The sequence below is a fragment of the Micropterus dolomieu genome, linkage group LG20 (assembly GCF_021292245.1).
Source record: "Micropterus dolomieu isolate WLL.071019.BEF.003 ecotype Adirondacks linkage group LG20, ASM2129224v1, whole genome shotgun sequence".
Lineage (NCBI taxonomy): Eukaryota > Metazoa > Chordata > Actinopteri > Centrarchiformes > Centrarchidae > Micropterus > Micropterus dolomieu.
Window position 1 is genome coordinate 6050481 of NC_060169.1, and position 19185 is coordinate 6069665.

Below are 19185 nucleotides of genomic sequence, written 5' to 3' on the forward strand. Positions count from 1 at the left end.
AGAGATGTCACTCTAGAAGGGCAAAGGCACTCTGAGATCATATGAGGCCTGAGGAAGTCTAAGGCCTATGTGTGAGCTACACTTGGAGATACTGTGAGAAAGGACACCTCAGTTTTCTGCTAGTTGGCAGTTAGTTACCTACTGAACAGTATAATTTCATGAATTTGGGACTACGGAAGTAGATTCTGTTTTGCATGCTTCAGTTTTCTGCCTAGGATCTTGATTATGTTTCATCCAATCCTATTTGTTTTTTCAATCTAATCCAAAACGTGACTGCACAGTGGTAAGTAGCAGTTGAGATGTGGCAATACTGTGTCCACTGCGGGAGATATCCTTTAGTGTCTACGGTATAGTTATTTTAAACCGTTCCTTAATTAAATTTACAGAACAATTACTTTATTGTGATATACAGTTATTGTGAAATTACATATACCGGCCATATCGCCCACCCTAGGCTCTTGGTGCACCGTAGGCACTATTTTCTAACATATTTTTGAATAAACAATTAATCTGATGATTGAAAAAGAATAATTAATTGATTAATTGATAAATAAAATAGGTGTGGGAGCCCAAGATTGTTGAATTGTGTATATTTCTGTGATGTATATATCGTTTCAATCAAACCAAAAGCTTTCAGCTGCTCTCTCTCATACTTTTACCTTTGTTGCCAAACAGTAGCCTTTGGAAGTTGGTGTAAAAGCAGGTTTGTGTGTGTGTGCCTGAGACTTCTTTAGACCTGTTTTAATTCCATGGGTGCTGCAGCATGCCTCCTACTGGTTTCAACAGCTAGAAGGACATCAGATACATAGCAGGTGCTTCCTTGCAGTTGTAAAGTCTCAGGGAGGCGACACTGATACACCATGTGCTCATACTGTACGCAGTGTGATCAAAAAGTCACCCAAGTCTGTTCAGCTGTTTCTACAGGGCTAAGGCACACAGCAATGTCAGCTGGTACATGGACAGCAGCTACACAAAGCTTCCCATTTCTCTGTAAATGTATTCCACCTAAGCTTTATTTATTTCAAATATACTACACTACATATACTATATTTAAGTATACTGAAAACTCATTGTTTCCTTTTTGTACAGCGGATTTTACCAACACTTTACATAAAGACTTTTGAAATGCAGCAGGACAGACTTTCACATGCTTTTACCTGGGGATTGTTTGCAGCAAAGCTAATTTATTTGCTGCTACATGGTTAAGTTTACAGTAAACATGGTGTTCTGTTCATAAGGACTGCTTGGAATATGCTTATAAAAATAATATTTTATTATGGCAACAACTATAATTTATTTATATATACACTATATATTTACTTAGTTACATAGGATAAAATAAGCACATACAAATATACATACGCATGATAAGTTTGAAGCATACAACCAAAATAAACAAAACTAATTATATTCCATTTTACTCGTCATAAGAACACATGAAAAGTAAAATGGTGGGAAAAAGACACAAAAGTGTTACTGACTTGCTATGAATTAGTCAGAATCCAACAGGGTAATCAAAAAACAGTAAAACTATAGAAAATTTGCACAGCAATTTGTGTGCACTCATTTAAATGTGTTATTTTTGTATTCAAATAAAATACGTCTAAATATTTACTTTTGAGAAACAAAAACTGATGATAATGACCAGGGTACACTATGCAGCTATTTTAGCTCATAAACTAGGCAGTGTAACCAGGAAAACTACATGTTTTTTTTTATTTTTCCACTACATAGATATATCAGTCCTTTATACTTCACCTTAAGTCCATAACTTTGCCAACAGTGTAAATGCACAGCGTGCGTTTGGGAGAACTTGTGTTCAGTTAAGTGCATCGGAGGGCTCAGTCAAATCATATCACACTCTAATCTTATCTGGAGCTCAAGATGGAAGCTGAGAGTGTTTGTGTGTGTTTCTGAACATATGGCTGAACAGGCTTTTGCCTGCATGCCTGCATACAGGCGTGTTGAAGGAGGTAAAGAACTTTCATTCAGGCACCTTTTGACGATATCGGAGGCAGCTGCAGGCCCCCATGAGCAGGACCCCCACCGGTGAACAGAGAGGGTGGGCAAAGATGGTGACCATAACTAGCCTGTAAGAGCTTAAGGTGCTGAGCATGAGAGGAGCAGAGATATGATCAGGAAATAAAGGCAGCTGTGTGGCAAAAACCTAAAAATAAAAAAAAATACAAATATGTCACCTCCTATAGGCTTGAAAGGGGGCTGTGAAAGTTTGCAGCTTACTCCAGCACTTGAAGGCAGCCACAACAAAAACCTAACAAATAATATAAAATATGCTATCGCCTCCTCATAACACAAAAGGTGCACCTAAAGTAGCATATTTTGCAATTTTGTGGTGAAGCGACAATTGTTTAGAACTTATGGATTTAACAGAGGAGAAGTTACTTAATTGACCCTTTGCAAAGCCACGCCCCTAATACACAGCTGGCCAATCACAGCGCAGTATAGGACTCTCTGTAACTGAGTTCGACACTTTCATGGATGTGCTCCATTGACTCTAATGTAAAAAGAGTCGTTTTCTAGCTTTTTTTGGCTGTATTTTTCTAAGGTATGGTCAAACGCTGTTCCTGGGGCACTTGTAATAGTTACAGTCGCACCCCAGAGAGGTTGATAGGAGAAGTACGATTTATTCTCTTTCCAAAACCTAAAATAAAGAAAAATGTAGGCTGCGGATTGTTCCTAATGCAATGTTAATTAGATAACGCTAGCTAACTTCCTACTCAATGCAAAGTAATAAAGGCCTACTGTTCTGCTTGTTATTGATTGTAATAATGAATAGAGGCCTACCCAGCTTTACAGGAACAGTGTTGATCATTCTTATTGTTGCCTTTTGTCTCAATCATCAAGAGATGCGGTGGTTCACTTGTACTGTGTGATCAGTAAGCTTTAGTTTCTATCTTTCATTTTTTCACGTCCGTTTGACAGCCTGCATACAACCTTCAAATGTAGGCCTATAATAAAACTGTCTGCTTCTTTCTGAGATCGCTTTTTCCAACACATTTGACAATATTTCTCCGGGGAGTGCAGTAATAGAGAGTGGCAGCGCCGACAGTTTGTCGGACTTTGCAACAGTAACTAAGGGTGGCGGGGCTTAGCAAAGGGTCAATTATGCTGCGGGAGAAGTCTGAAAGGTTTCTATGAGTGTCGTGATAACTGTCGTGAATCAAAGGTAAAGGAGGAAAGAGCAAGCCACAACATTTTTTAAGCTTACATGCAATGAGTATTTAATACTCACAACGTTGACATTGACAAAGACATGCCAAATACTAATACTCGCTCTGATATCAATTATTAGAAAAGGTCTAATTCCCACTCTTCCTCCTTAGTCCATGATCCTGGAGTAGTGAATGAGGACATGTCCAATTAGTGGCTCTCCCTCTGTAGTTGTTTATATCCGATAAACAGCTGGGTACTGTAGTTTTTAGCAAACATTACTCAAACACAGAAACATTCAGCGCTTGTTGGGGATTATTTTCATACATTTGGTGCTCTAGTGAGTATCTAGTGAGGAGGGTGTATGTGGGATTGAGTCAAGGAACATTTCGCCTAGTGTCAAGTTGATGTGTTTTCAATGGAGCTCTATGGCACAGAGGAAAAATTATATTATTGACAGAAATGCAATATAAGATCCATAACTATGTTTTCAATTGTGTATAAAGACCTTAAATAATAATCCGTTATGTTTTTATCACCTTAGAATGAGACACTTATATCTACATAACCGTGGGACCCCCCTTCCGTGGACAACACCACGTTGCGTTGTCATGTTTCTACAGTAGCTGACAGACCATCAGCGCTACAGAGCGGGAGGTTTGGGGATGTTCCCCCAAGAAAATATGTAATTTCACATCACCTTGGGCCATTATTGTCACCATATCTCTAAACAAATAGTTGGGAAAGCTAGAGCAGATAATAAATAAACAACACCCAAAGATCAGTCTACCGGAGGAACCATTAGATACAACCATTAGATTTGAGGAAAGTAATTTGGTTGGCTATGATGCTCTCCACAGTTTATGGCACAGCATGTTTTGGTCATCACCCCCTTAAACCCTGTTAATAAGACCTCAGAATCATTACAGATACAACTGTTCATGTTTGCCTTTTGTATGCAACTTGAGAAACCTCCTCCCTCCTTAGGTGCATTTTATTTGTACATTAAAATCCAAAAAGAAACGTCTCCTCATTAGCTTAAAAAGACTAGTTTGCATTACTAATTTGCTTTACTAACCTCAGGTCTTCCAGTCACCATTGTCCTTTCTTTTCCTTACAACCACTTTCTCAGACCCATCTGAAAATTAGGATGAAGCAGTCTATACAGGACAGAGCTGTAGGCTACACAGCTAAGTTTGTACCTGATGTTCTCAAATTGGACAAGTATGTAGTAATAAAATACAGCCACCAGTTACTTTCTATTGAGATTCTATTGTTCAACTGTCCCGACGTTACGTTTTACTGGCCCCGGGCCATCGTTATTGTCTAGACCTGTATATTTAAAGAAACCTCATTTCTTAACTGGCTACTCTCTGCTGTCTCAGAAGAGACACCTTTTGTGCTGTCAGCCACCGTAGCTGTGCTATGCTCTCTGAAAGGGTAGGGGGCACAGGTAGACTGGAAGGTTTGTGGCAGTTCACAACCTCACCACTAGATGGCACTATATCTTACACACTAAACCTTTAAAAAGGACCAATCCATTGCTGGTTTTGATCTTTTAAAGGCATTTGTTGATAGTAAGAAAAATGTATGGTCAGAATATCACTTTCTAACGCTTGCCTCTGTGTGTTTACTCACAATCTGGACAAATCACAAACATTCTAAAATGTTTTTGATAATTAAATTCATGCTATAACTGCTGCAGTAAAATCATCCAACTGAGGAATATCAATGATTAATTGCTTTCTATTCAAAAATAAAGCTTTCAAAAGGCCATTCATTTCCAAGATTGATTGGACACCCCCTCCTCAAAAATGACAATGGGACAACTGTCCTGCACTGAAAATGTGTCCAGATGTTTCTATTGCTCTGAGACAAAAGTCATCTTCAAACCACATGTTTGTGTGTGTGGCCCACTGCGCAGTTTCAGCCATTAGACACGCTGAAAATATGGCTGCATAAATTCCCCACTCAAGACTGAACCCATACAGACACTGGCATACGACAAATGTCTTCTTTTTATCTGCATCCCATGATGTTTTGGTTACGGAGAAAATACACAAGAATAAGTGGCTTATTTCTAATGTATGTCTGAAACCACATTTGGGTAGAGAAAGAGGCCTTTCGACATAAAAAGCCACGGTCATTTAACATCAATGTCTTCCTCCAATTTTGCTAGAATTTCATTAATGCTCTTGCGGATGCTTTTCTCCTATGTCACAGTTAGAGAGGAGTGAAGCCTCTGAAGAATTAAGTTACTATGGATCTGTAAGTGTGTGTCCTTCAAAATGTCTTTGTGTCGCCCCTCCTCCCCCCTCCCCTGGTTGTGCTCAGACAGCGAGTCTCCAGCCCTGCTTATCTTTCTGTCCTCTAGAGCAGACCCCCGCTGAGACAGAGAACCAGAGTTTATTACAGTCTCCAATAATCTGCAACCCCTGAGGAACTCATATTCATAATATGTGGCCTAAAAAAAGACTAATGTCCTTTTCAATACAAAGCCTGAGCGGTGACGTGGTCTGAATTTCATGTCACAAAAAAATGTAAAAGACAGTAGACAGTAACAGTATCACAGTACACTTGTTGTACTGGTGATGTCATTGGACAAACTTGTACCCTGTGGGCATATCTCTTCGATCACCTGAGACTTCAGATTCAGATTCTTCAGGACTTTTTTGCTCTAAGCAGTCAAACATGACTAAACTGAAACCAACAATTGTGTAAAACATGTGTCTGATGTTACCAGCTTCATGTAGCACATTGTCTCTCATTTACCCATTCATACTCACACACCGATGGCCAATTGCTCTACCATTGGGAACAATTTGGGATTTAGGGCCTTGCTCAAGGACACATTCCCATGTTGACAGGAGGAGGGTGGTGCCCAAAACCCAAAGCCAGGTGAGGGCTAATCTTCATCTGTTGTACCTGGCCAGATGTTAAAATGCATCTTGATTATTTTGGGGGGGTTTTTTGTTCAAATACGCAAGGGAGCTGAACTGCACTTTAAATTCCCTCAAACATCAGGGAATTTAAATAAACACAAACACACATAGGTGGCAATCCCTCATCATTCTTGCAGTGTGTATAAGTGGCAGCCAAAACAGTTCAACAGAATTTAAAGTTTGAGTCAGATTTCCACCAGTGGGTCATTTCTGTTGCTACACCAACTTCCTTTGCTCTCTGCACTGAGGGCTGCCAGTGGTTGACTTTGTTTGTTTGCTTGCTCGTGTGCTCTCAAAGAAGACATCTGTGACATATATTAGCGTTGTGAACATAATTGAATTGTGCCCCGGGGCCGTGGCATCATGTTCTGAAATCAGAAACGTCCCCAAAGACGAGAGCCCGCCTGGGGGTTTCTCGCAGAGGAGGCCGTCCGCGCAGGGAGAGACCAGGTGATTTATAGGAAGGTGGAGGAACATGAGGAGGACGGGGTGGGGGGTGAGGTCTGACATATCCATAATGTTGAAGCGGGGCTTCGAATCAAGTAATCATAGGTTACCTCGACTGCAACCTTGGAGGTGCAATTCCATCCCCTCAGCAGAGATACACAAAACACAGTGGGGGTATCAGGTGGCCCAGTGTGCCTTCCCCTGGTGAAAGCAAAAGCCTGACTGACACCAACCTAACCAGCTAGACCAGAGGGCACACACGCATTCATTCAGGATACAAAAATCACATACACTTATCCAAAACAGCAGTTGCGGTCTCAGATCCATTAATGAAACTTTCACCTTTGTCCTCCCCCAGAAGCCCCTGAATAGCTTCAGTCACAAGAGTGGATGGTGAATGTGCATATGCCAAAGCAATCAAAATCTACCAGGAGGAAAGACAAAGGAGTCCCGTTTCATAGACGTTGAGCCATAGCCACAACCTCCAAAACAACCTTCCCCTGTTGAAGAAAAGTATCGTCGCCTGCAGAGTGGAATCTGTACCAAAAACAACCCGTGGAAAGCAATAAATCTGTCTGTAGGCTGAGTTATTCAGTAATATCAACATTGCACAACCATTAATACCAACACAATTACTCTGAGAACACTTCATCAAATGCGGTGTTAGAGTTATTTTGCATGACAAAGTCATAAATTAACACTGTAATGCTTGCTGGGTACGCAAAACCACGCCTTCAGGTTCTGTGAAAATGCCACTAGTGAGAGGGTGTGTGAATGTGCGTTACATGAGGACAGCAATGTCAGGGGACTAATCAATCTGATGAGGGGATACACGGAGCAGGGAAGGGCACAAAGGCTGGCAGAACCACAGAGCAGGGCAGCAGAGCAAACACAAGCTCCCCACCTCCACTTTCTAACCTGTTTCCCTCTTGCCTCTTTCTTTTCCTCTAACTGCTACTGTATGCTGGTCTTATGTCTATGATTTCTTTCTTCTTCCTTCTAATTACCACTAGTGCTGAAATTATTAGTCCATTATCCGATTAGGCAAATAAAAAAAGGTTAACAAAGAAAGTTTATCAATAACAACGTCTTTAATAATCTTGACAGTGTTCTGCGGAGGTGGCAAGGTGGGGATTTGACATTGCTGGAAACTCAATTACGCCATTTATCAAGTAATAATGCAAACATTCTGCACTATCATCATCTCAATTATGCTGCTTTTCTCTGTGTGATATCATTTTAAATTGAATACCTTTGGGTTTTGGACTTTTAGTTGGACAAAACAAGCCATTTAAACATGTAGCCTTGAGTTCAATGGATTTTTTTATCATGTAAATCACACGTTGTAGCCGTGTCTTTTCTTTGTATTTTACTGTCATCATCTCTGTTCGTTTTCTTCTTTGTTTGTCTGCAGCAGCTAAAATCAACCAGCCCCACTCAGGGAAGGAGTTTTTTGGACAGTTGCCCAGCTGTCAGATTCATACAGCAGCATTGTCTCAGTTAGGTCCTGCTCAGTTCTGCAGGAGAAGAACCATCATGCAAGTTAACGGTTTCATCTCCCCATTAGTTTGTAGATTAGTCTGTCAATGATGCTTTACTGTAGGTACAAATGTTACCTAATGAGCAGTGATACCATTCAGTGGATCAACACTAGCGGTTCTGAGTTAACCTGTGAGTCCAATCAGTAACTGAGTAAATGAGGAGGGTTCAGTGGGGATCACAGGAGTGGGTGAGGGGTCATCCTGTCCCAGACGACATCATTAAACTGTATAACACACTCTCCAACACACCATTAGTCCAACTCTCAGCCCATTACTGCAAGGCCAGTAGACCTTGGCTTAGAAGGCATTTTGACCTCATACATATGTTGGAAATTCTCTCACACACACATGTAGAGTAATAAATTGTAGCCCCCGGCGATCCACTGTCAGCTGGGACTGGCGGCTGGCCTTTATAATGCCATCCACTGTATACTGCTTAGAAATTATAGCTTCATTAATCTTTACACAAACCCATAATGTATATCTTACAATACAAGAGTCAAGAAAATAAAAGGCTGATCTGTCAGGGTTAGACTGGTATGTTACTTTGCCAATATTTGTGGCCGATATTATAAATGTTTCAATTCTTGGCCCACTGGAATTATCGCAAGCCCGACTGTCCGTGTCACATGCAGCTTTAAATGCCTTTTCAGAGGTTGTTCCACACCAACCAAAATAAAACTCTGAGGGGAAATTTTGGAACTGCTGGCATTAAAATTTAACAATACTGAATTGTAATGAAACCATAAAAAACAGGTATTGTCCTTACAAAACCAGCATCAGCTGAGCTATATGTTGTGTGCCACAATAGAAAATGCCAGCAGAAGCAGCTCAAGCTCATGCACAACAGACAATGATGTGTTTAAGACATGATACAGGCCCAGCAGACAGAACAAGTCCATAATCAAATGAGCACGGGCCCCTCGCCCCAGATAAAGAGGGGGAGCGGGGCAAAACGTTGATAACTACATATGAATAGATGAAAGACCCAACTATAAATAGGATGTGGATCATCCTGAGGGGCTTTTTGTTTTCAATTGGATATTGAATCTTATCTGGCTGACATTTTGGAGACAGTCTCCTGGTGACATTTAGGAGTTGTCACAATTACAGCAATCTCCTTTGGAAGTCCAACCAGCCAATTACAGATAGCATTTTTTGCCATCCTTTTGGGTAAATCTTTTCATGTCATGTCAGAGGGCACAGCATCCGTGTTTATGCATGACTTTAGCCCAGTGTGTGCGTGTGTGTGTGTTTAGAAATAGCTTCAGTAGGGTCCTAGCATTCCAGTGGCTGTTCTAACATGTTGTAAATACAAGGTGTTAGAGAAAACATAGAAAGGGGTTGGTGGAAATTACTCAGACCTATTACATGTGCTGCTGGGGGGTAGGGGTGGTGTCAGGATGTAGGTTATCATAGATAAACAACCCAGGTCACCTGCAATCACAGCTGAGAGTAGCGTCCTTTCTTTGTAAACTGAATGGAAAAATAAAAGGCTGCATACACCAACGCCGCTGTCATATCCCAAGGACTCTTTTGCTTTAAGTCAGCAGATCATTTGCATAACAGAGACAGGTGAAAATGTGTATTTTTAAGTAACTGTACACACTTTTTCCCAGTTTATAATTCATGCAAGAGCACCAAATTCATCACATATTCTCTTTCATACATTTAATGTCTCATTCTCAACTTGTAGGCATCGAAGACAAGTCACAGTTTAAAACAGCATTTTAACTGATTTATGATGCGGTTTCATTCCCACATCAGAGAGGACTGACTGCAATCTGCCTCAAGGTGGAGATCTGACAGGACATCAGGTATATGCATACACATCTCATGTTGTAGTACATACAGCCCAACCTGCATTTCACACCACACAGTATTTACAAAACTTCCATAAACACGTATAACCCACAGAATCCACAGTTTATTAAGCACTGAATAATCTAACTTAACCATATAACGTTACTTCAAACAGCACATATAGCTGGCACACAGGATAGGTAACTTGGAGTACATAGAGCAAAACTCTTCCAGGACTACAAAACATAAAGAAGCACCAAAAGCGAAAATATATTTAAAAGCAAGATTTTCACGAGTAAAATCAATAAAATACGATAAACTGCGGCAGATCGTGCCATCGCTTCAAAACTAGCACAAGCATGTTGACAAACAAGATTTTAAAAAAATAATTAACACCCACAATAGGAAACATTTTCCACTGCAGTTTCTATTTTAACCACCTAAATTGCGCTCTTTAATAAGGGGAAAACTTGGCTGCTGAGTTGAGATGTCTGTGGGTCAAACCAATTCACGCAGCTGATAAGAAGGGAATTTAAAAAAAAAGAAAAAGAAAAAGAAAAAAAAAAAGAAACAGAAAAGGACTACTAACATACACCGGCGGTGTACCTCAGTTCACTTCTTCCAAAACACCGTCACACGCAGTTGCTACTCCACTTTGCGGACATTTTCTTACCTGGACTCTGGATGAGTAGCAAAGTAATAAGGGAGCCCCACAGCACCGCGGCCAGCTGCATCTTGTACCCCGCTTTTCTCTCGCTTCTCCTGGCTTCCCTTTTCCCCTTTTCTTCTTCTCCTTCGCCTCACAGTTAAATATCAACGGGCTTTAGTTACAAGAAGACGCTCCGGCTTTCACGCTAACCATGACTGACTTATTAGCCCCTTTTCTCTCCCCAACCTCCTCCGCCTCCTCTTGTGTGTGATAACGCGATAAAACCGGGATTAAAAAGTTAACTCTGAGGGTACAGCTCGGACACGGTCTCCAACATGTTGTGCTCCAGTTCACAACGCTGAAGCTACCAAAAGGCGCTGTGGGCGGAACCAAACGCAAGCTAAGGGGGAGGTGGCTGCGTCCTCCGCGGTATTTTTAAGCTAACTTGGGCGTAAATGAGTGACAATGACAAAGCGTTATCACATTATTTCATACATAATGCAAAACAAACACAAAATATCCAAAATCTGGTGTATTATACATCGAATATTTCCTCTTCCCTCTCCGTACTTCCCTATCCCGCAGGAAATCGTCTCGTCCAAAATCTCTGCTCTCGTTCTGTCATTTCTCAAGTTACAACGTTTTTTTAAGAGTCTGGTGGTCAGCAAATCAAAGGATAAATGCAGATAACATCTGGAGGCATGAGTAAACACTTTCTGCCTCTCCTCACAACGTCGAAAAACTTCTGTCCCTCCTCTCATTCTGCTTTTCTTTCTTAGACAATGTGGCTTAAAGAAGAGAAGAAGAAGAAAAAAACTTCTCTGTTGTCACTTAAATCAATGGAGGCAAATGACAGAGCAGTGGTTTCCACAGTGGGGTGTAATGACCACAAGATGATGTCATTACACAGTCATTATTCAGTACCACAGGTTTACAAAAAAGTTGCTGGAGGGATATTATGGTTATATTAAAATGCAATTAAGTCCAAAAGGGTCACTGTGTGGACACATGATTTCCCCCACAATATTACAAGATGTTCCAATATGGATTATAGGCCTATACTTTGTTTGCACCACAAGTTTTTACATGCAGGTTAGTCCAAAAAGTCACTATAAACTCATTACACACGTGTGTGTGTGTGTGTGTGTGTGTGTGTGTGTGTGTGTGTGTGTGTGTGTGTGTGTGTGTAGGGCTATGACTAGGGCTATCCCAATGTTCAGTAATTAAGACTGGAGACACACTAGAAGCTCCCATAGCAACAATAGATACAATAAATAATAATTGAAGTAAAAAGCATTTAAGTACTGTACACCACAACATCCAATAAGAATGCTAGTATGAAGATAGACTGAAAAAATACATTAGGTCCTCTAAAGTCACACTTCAAAGCCTTGCCAGGATCATCAAAGCGTGTTATAGATAGATAGATAGATAGATTCAAGAATGCAAGACACAATACAATAATACAGCCATAAATAATAAACAATCAGCAAACAGAAAAACTCTATTACCAGCAGCCTAATATATATGTATAGCGCAAAGGGAGCTACAACTTTCATTTCACTGTGCAGCTAGGTGCTGCCGAATAAGAAAATAAATGCACTTTGTACTTTGTAATTATCTCTTTCAGAACAGATTTGCAGCAATGCGGACCCAGCAGATATAGCGAATTTTGTGTGACTATTCAACCTGACATTCAGTTTGTTTCTGCACTTGTACCTGAGTGTAGATAGTGTAGGCAGAGGTAGCAAGAAAAGGAAAAAGGCTGTGATTGCTGTATTTGGGTGTACAGACACAATGGGTTGTTTTGCTGAGTAAAGCTTTTGTGCAGTTATGATGGAGAATGTGGCTTGCAGTGTTAATGCAAAGTTCAGAGTCTTCAGGCTATGTCTAGGAAAGCTTACAGTGAGCATGCAGGTCATTTCAGGAGCATGGCATCATAGCTGGCCACAGTCAAAATAATGTGACATCACAAATCACAGTTGAGCATTACAGTCTGTAGCGTGAATGTCACCGTTGTATAATTGTTGTCTAGTCTTTGTGCGTCGTGCTACTTGACAACTATTAAATCGGCATATGTTAGGTTATACATCTGTTTTAAAGGTTTGCTGTGATATTTACATGACACAAAGGTAAAATGCATTATGGGACGGATAGTTATAATAATATAATACAATTTTAAGCAAATTATCATATTTATTGTCCTTATAAAATGACTGAATCACCAGCACGTGCACTTCTCCACAGTCTACATATTTATGTCCTTCATCTTTTCCTGGGAAGGAGGCTTTAAATCCCACTTTCTAATTATGTGGCAGCTTTAGTTAGTATGTGAGCTCCCTCGTCTCTGAACAGGACATCATCATTCAGCACACGCCTCCCCTCCTCTCTCCGGTGGAGCAAGTATCAGAGTATTACATTTCATCCCAATAAAAGTGGTGTGCTGCGTCACTTATTCATAATTTGATACAGAGCATTTTAATGAACAATGCTTTGGACAAAGAACCATAGCAGTCCTAAGAAAAGGCATAAAGACAGCAAACAATTTTCTTGATTTCGTGTCTATTTTATTTCCATTACACCTTTACATACGTGCATGTACAATCACATAAGAGAAATATTATATAAGAGGCACATATATTTCTACACAAATACACAAATTAAGTACAGTACAACAATACATTATAATCCTATTTTGGGAAAATATATTATCAACAAGGGCATTATCTAAACATCATTAAGTGCCTTAGATACCATCTAATATCCTTAGTCCCTATTACAATATGTTATGAATACTTTATGAATAGGAAAAATACCTTAAAATTAAAATACATTAGATTTACGTCATAATTGATTTGATGAGGGTACTGACTTTGGTAGCAGCAAGTGTGATTTAATAATACATTTCCCAGAGTTAACAAAATCAAACATGTATCAACCACTGGGGGCTGCAAGCACACCTTCTTCCTTGGTCAGAAATGCAACAGAAGAAGATCAAGTCATGGGCTGAGAGAATTTTTAGCCTCACATTATATTAATAAAGCAGACAGTCAACAATTTCGTGCAGCATGCAATTACAGAGTGTAAATACATTAAATGACTATTACTGAAAAAAGTCAGCAATAAATAGCATAAAAATTAAATTTTGGAAATTGTAAATATCGTTTCTTTAAATCCTAAAGACATGAGTATGTTTAAAACAAAACGCATTTGTTATCTAACAGCGTCTGAAACTGCTATTCACATGGTAGAATTGGGTGGCCGCATCCAACAATGCCAAAATCATGCCCACTTCATGAAATAATTGACGAGGTGTGCAACGTTTCGACTACTCCCTTAAGCCCCGCTTTTCATTCTTTACTCAACTACTTCCTTCACTTTTTTGCATGTACAACCCCATGAATGCATCTGAGGAGAGACTGTTCAAAAGGCGCACCTTTATTCCCGTTTGCCCAAACTACAAAGACACTCATAATACAGTGTTCATGGGAAGAGATTGATGCAGCCAGGAGGAACCTATCACAGCATGCTTTTGACCTTTAGGGTGGCCATTAACAATGGAAACAAACACTTTTGCCTTTAGATGTGGTTGGACAACAAGCTGTATGAACTAGTTTGTTTAAAGCATCCAGAGGTGTTAATAAGAACATCACAATCGAGCACCATACACATAACTCTCTTTAGGAACATTATACTGGTATCATAACAGTTACAGATTACATTAAGAACCTTCACATTAACCTCCTATATTAATCAAAGCCAATAAAGCCCAAACATGAAGGTTTAAGAGAATGTGGAGAATGAAAATAAAGGTTCATAGGATGAATTTTACATACTTCCCCTCTGTGAGATACGCTGCCGGTTTGCGATGACTGAGCGGTGAGCTGATCCAAGATCAGGACCTGGAAGGGTTGAACTCCGGGCAGTCGGCCTGGCTGCAGTGTGAGCAGAGAGCAGCTGTGGCCCCTTTCAGCTCTCATCTTATCTCTGGGTGAAGAGATGGAGACATTTAATTATAACCTGTGATTAATGTGCCCACAGCGGGCCAGGAGCCTGTCTGCACAGCACTGAGGGCTTTCGTTCAGGTCTCACACACACAAACACAAACAGAGAATGAATTTGTATGCTCAAGTACACATTGTTTCAACATTCGTATTGTACTCTATAAGTAGTATGTTTCTTCAATAAAGTCAAACTCCTGCTCTTTTGACTTTCGTATTCACTGTCTCTTTCTGAGACACCACTGGTATCTGACACCGTTTGGCCTGTTCAACATATGGCTGAATAACTGCATGTGTGTGTGTGTTCATAGAAGCTGGAAGAACAGCTGTGGGCTTATCACTTTAGCTTCCGCTGATAAATAAAGAAGGGTTATGGGAGATGATGAGGGGGCCGAAACAGATAGAAGATCAGGCAGGTGTTAGAAGTTTATTTTTAGCTTTCATGTGTAGTATATGTCCGTGTGTGTGTGTATGTGTAAAACATAGATACTGTATGACCTTCCCTCTCGCGTCTATGAACATCCTCTTCTGAGATTAACACGGGATCTTGTGAATTTCCTGAGCATCTTTCTTTCTCACACATACACACAATCCTCTTACACATACATACAAGTTGACAAGTAACCCCACCAGTTTTAAGGGACCATACTAGAGATTTTGCATGACGTTTTTATAGACTTGTTTCCATTGATTTCAGTGCATCATGAAATCAATTTCTTGCAGAGAAAGTTGTTTGGGCTAGGTTATCTATAACTGTGAACAAGTTGTTTTCTTTACTTTCTGTCAAAGTTACGTTATCATTGTGTAATAACCAAAAGGTTGTTGTTAAAAGGGACTCAGACACACTGCCATCCGAGTCACTTGCTGTGAGGAGACTGAACCTAGAACATAAAAACAATTTGCAAAAATGGACATGAGGAAAAAGATAATGTCAATTTGGCTGACACTCTAAGGTGAGATATTGATTAAACACTCCAATACAGAGAGTATTTTAAATAGCCCCAAATACATTAATGCAGTTACTGACTATAAATAGATATACAGATAAATTGAGACTTTATACAACAACTTCATATTGTATTGTCAGCAAACTAACAATTTATGGTAGTCTTAAGAAAATGGTTGATTTGTTGTGGGCAGTGAGCTTGCTGAGTATTTTATATATTCAATCAATCAGTTTTTCAAATTCAAAGCTGAATCCCTACAAAGTCTTTATAAAATCTATTTAATCAACTATTTTAAATCTCCTATGCGTAGAATTAGAAAATTCCCCATTTTGGCGCTCCCCAGTGGCAGCATCATAAAGACATTGTACCAGACAGCAATTATAGAGAATTAGAACAGAGATATGAATTGATATTTTCATTATATTAATAACTATGCCTTTAATTAATAATTGATCAATTAATTAAGGATTGTTAATTATTTTAATTAATATATGTCAAATCAAGACTCTAAGTGATTAACTCATAGGGAATTAGAGCCAACTCTGCAGCTCTAACAACGTTTTTGGCTTCTTTAGCTCATTGGTCATTTAGTAATGTGGTTCAGTCTCAGCACCCTCAAACCTTGTTTCCTGTCACAGCAGGCAGCTAATTTCAGCAAACAAGCTCTGATACATCCACAGTACGCTACCTGCTCTGGACCAAACAGCAGACAAAATTAGCAACTAGCTGGTGAAGAAAGTGGTGTACATCTACAACTAAAAAGCCAGATATTTTTTTCAGGATTTGGTGGAGACCAAAGCTGAGCTAAACGGAGAGTGAATATTGGACTCATCAGTTGAACAGAAACATAACTCCAAAGGAATGGTTATGTTGCTTTGTGTTGCTATGTGTAAACAGCTCATCCAGTCTATGGTATATAGCCAAACAAGTTCTTCCTAACAAGTTAGCCATGACAATAGCCATTATACATGGTGATAATATGCTATGGCGGTGTGTCTATCTGAAGAGTACAAAGGGCCCACAAAAATGAATCCAGCTTTATCTTATGGATTTTAGGTAATTGTCTAAATTAAACATGCCAAACCACCAGAACAGTTCAGTAAATATTACAATTATTATAATGCTGGTAGCAGATTTTTTCTGCTTCCTGTCTCCCTCTCTCCCCTCTCTCTCCAGTTTGCCTGGCCATGATGTAACCAGAGACACCCTTATTAAATTTAGCAGGGGAACCCGACCACACCACAGTCCACATGGCCAGGACTGGCTTCTGTGCCACAGCTATACCCACCACACACACACACGTGTCCTGCTGTGGTGTGGTTTGGAGCCCAGCAGCCTGTTCTGTGGCCCGTCTAACTACAGGGTTTTTCTGTGTGAGGTTTATTTTCGTGGATGCTCCGCTCTCTCCATGTTCTCCTCATACAATGGGCTCGTTTACATGTGGCCAAAATCAAACACGCTGACATGGATGCAGGCTTTTGCCTCGCTTCGTTGTTGGCCTTTCGATGCATGGAGACTCGGGTTTTGACCACAGGTTTGGTCCTCGGTCGCAATGAGAAGGGCCTTTATTCTCGTGCTTTTAGATCCAATCATAACATGTCCTTTTTGTGTCCTAAAAGAGAATACTAGTATTATCTAGAACTTACAGTCTCTTTACTTCTGTCTTACATTTCACATGTATGGTAATCAGATTTTGTGAGGCTTGGTAGTTTTTTCAATCCTAAATTTTCCTTTCCCACTGTGGGTTTTCCTTTGTCGAACCCACAGTATTTTGAACTGAACAGCTGTCCTGGTCAACAAAGATGCCCTAAATAACAACCCATTGATGTAGTGTTTTCACCGTTTTTTGAATCTATGGTTCTCTTTGTTTTCTAAATGGGCAGAAGTCAGTGGAACATATGCATGTCCAAGTTCACCAAAGTTTAACTCTTATATAAAAGCCTGGTCAAATTTACTTTGCCTCCGCAAGCCAAACCACTGATTGTGGTGATTACATTGCAATGCACAGATTTTAGTACAAAATCAGTGTAGGTCAGGTGGCTGTTGGGTAATTTGGGTGACATGGTAGACTCCAAATTACGTCTTGTCTCCAAGTCAACGTTTCCAAGTCATTTTTAACCATTAAGCCAATCTTTCAAGAATCCTCCCCAAGTGGTTCTAGTTGCCCGCACTTAACCTAACTTTATTATTAGAAAACACGTAATTTTAAATTCATACTATCATACATTTTGGAAAGCATTGACATATTATTTTGTTGTTTAGAAATGAGGACATGCTGGTTTACTGTCACAATGAGCGAGGAAGAAGGGCAATATAAGACTTGCTCTAAAGTCTGATTGATCCAACTCCAAATCTGTGGGCAGATCAAGCATACAAGCAAGTTAAACCTGGATAACTGACAGTGACTCCCTCTGACAAAGCATCACTTTCACCTGTTAAAATACTCAGTCTCTCTTACTTGGGCTTGGTTGGGTTTTAATTAAGTTAAATACAAACACAGCAACATTAAATACGTTTTACAGGAATCAGAGCTCCATTGACATCTTTCAGCATGACTGATGTACCATTAACATCAGCAGCAGCCACAAGAGAGATTTAGACATGAATGGTCATAAGCAGCACCTACACAAGCAAACACACACTTGTACCTGCAGGTGTACATCATTTGAATGAATCTGCACGTTCACATGCAAGTAAACACATGCACATTCCTCCCCTAGCACAAAGTACACACACTGCAAAACCCACCTATACAGGCTCACGCACCTGGCCTGTTGGCATCAGGTCTTAAAACCTCATTAGAAAGCCATCAATGACTCACAGTGCCGGGGGCGCCGCTGCTACTAAAGAGGCCCCAGCTCTGAGGCCCCATACCCAGAGGGAGTGCAGCAAGGCCTGGGTTGAGGAGAGGTGAAGCCGGGGTGGCACTGGAGGCTCTGGATGGGGCAGGGCCAGGCTTTCTGTAAAAGCCACTGAAATGGAAACAGAGGCAAAGAGCTTTGATATGGCTTTGTGGGCAAAATTATCTCTGAGGGTAAGATTAATATTTTAATGTAGGATAAATTGCTGCTAATCATTCTGTGACCTCAGAAAGTGTCATACTGCACGCATACATGGATCTCATGCATACACAGAGAGCTGCATCTGAAATTATGTATCCTCAGTGGTCTGGTGGGGAAACCGGATACCGATCAGAAATTCAGTAAAAATGCACCAGTGGGCGGGTTCATAATTTGTATGATATGTGATCTCAGTACAGGATCTGAGGTACACAGTGTTTTAATAGCTATATATTAATATATTTCAATACAAAACAAGTCTAGTACTACTTGTTGAAATATTGTCAGGATTATATGCACGTCGTCACGACAGGTGTGTGCAGCAACAATAACGTCAGCAGCAGAGCTCAATTAAGCAATGAAAAGCAGGGTATGAAAATACATGAATGACACATTAACGCTATATTATTAACATGATTGCTTTATTATTATTATAATTGTGTGAGTAACAGTGTAAAATAAAGAGGCTAAAATTAACAGAAATCTTTTGGGGAGCCAAATTGGATGGAAGCATGTTCAAAAACTGAAAAAGTAGAAAGAGAAGAAACAACCAATAAAAGTAAGCAGGAAAAGGAAAATCATTTATGTTCACTTATTTAACTGATATGTTAAATACATTTATGGG

The 19185-nt window shown here is 40.0% G+C and overlaps 1 protein-coding gene across 2 annotated transcripts in view; it reads right to left on the reverse strand.

Annotated features, from left to right (window-relative positions):
* lrp4 (low density lipoprotein receptor-related protein 4) overlaps positions 1-10874 on the reverse strand; it is a 128665-nt gene extending 117791 nt beyond the window's left edge. For both annotated transcript variants that reach the window (XM_046032355.1, XM_046032353.1), the window contains exon 1: positions 10578-10874. In XM_046032355.1, coding sequence (XP_045888311.1) covers positions 10578-10638 — 61 coding nt within the window. In that variant the 5' untranslated portion in view covers positions 10639-10874. The remainder of the gene's footprint in view (positions 1-10577) is intronic.
* Positions 10875-19185: the final 8311 nt, after the last annotated feature.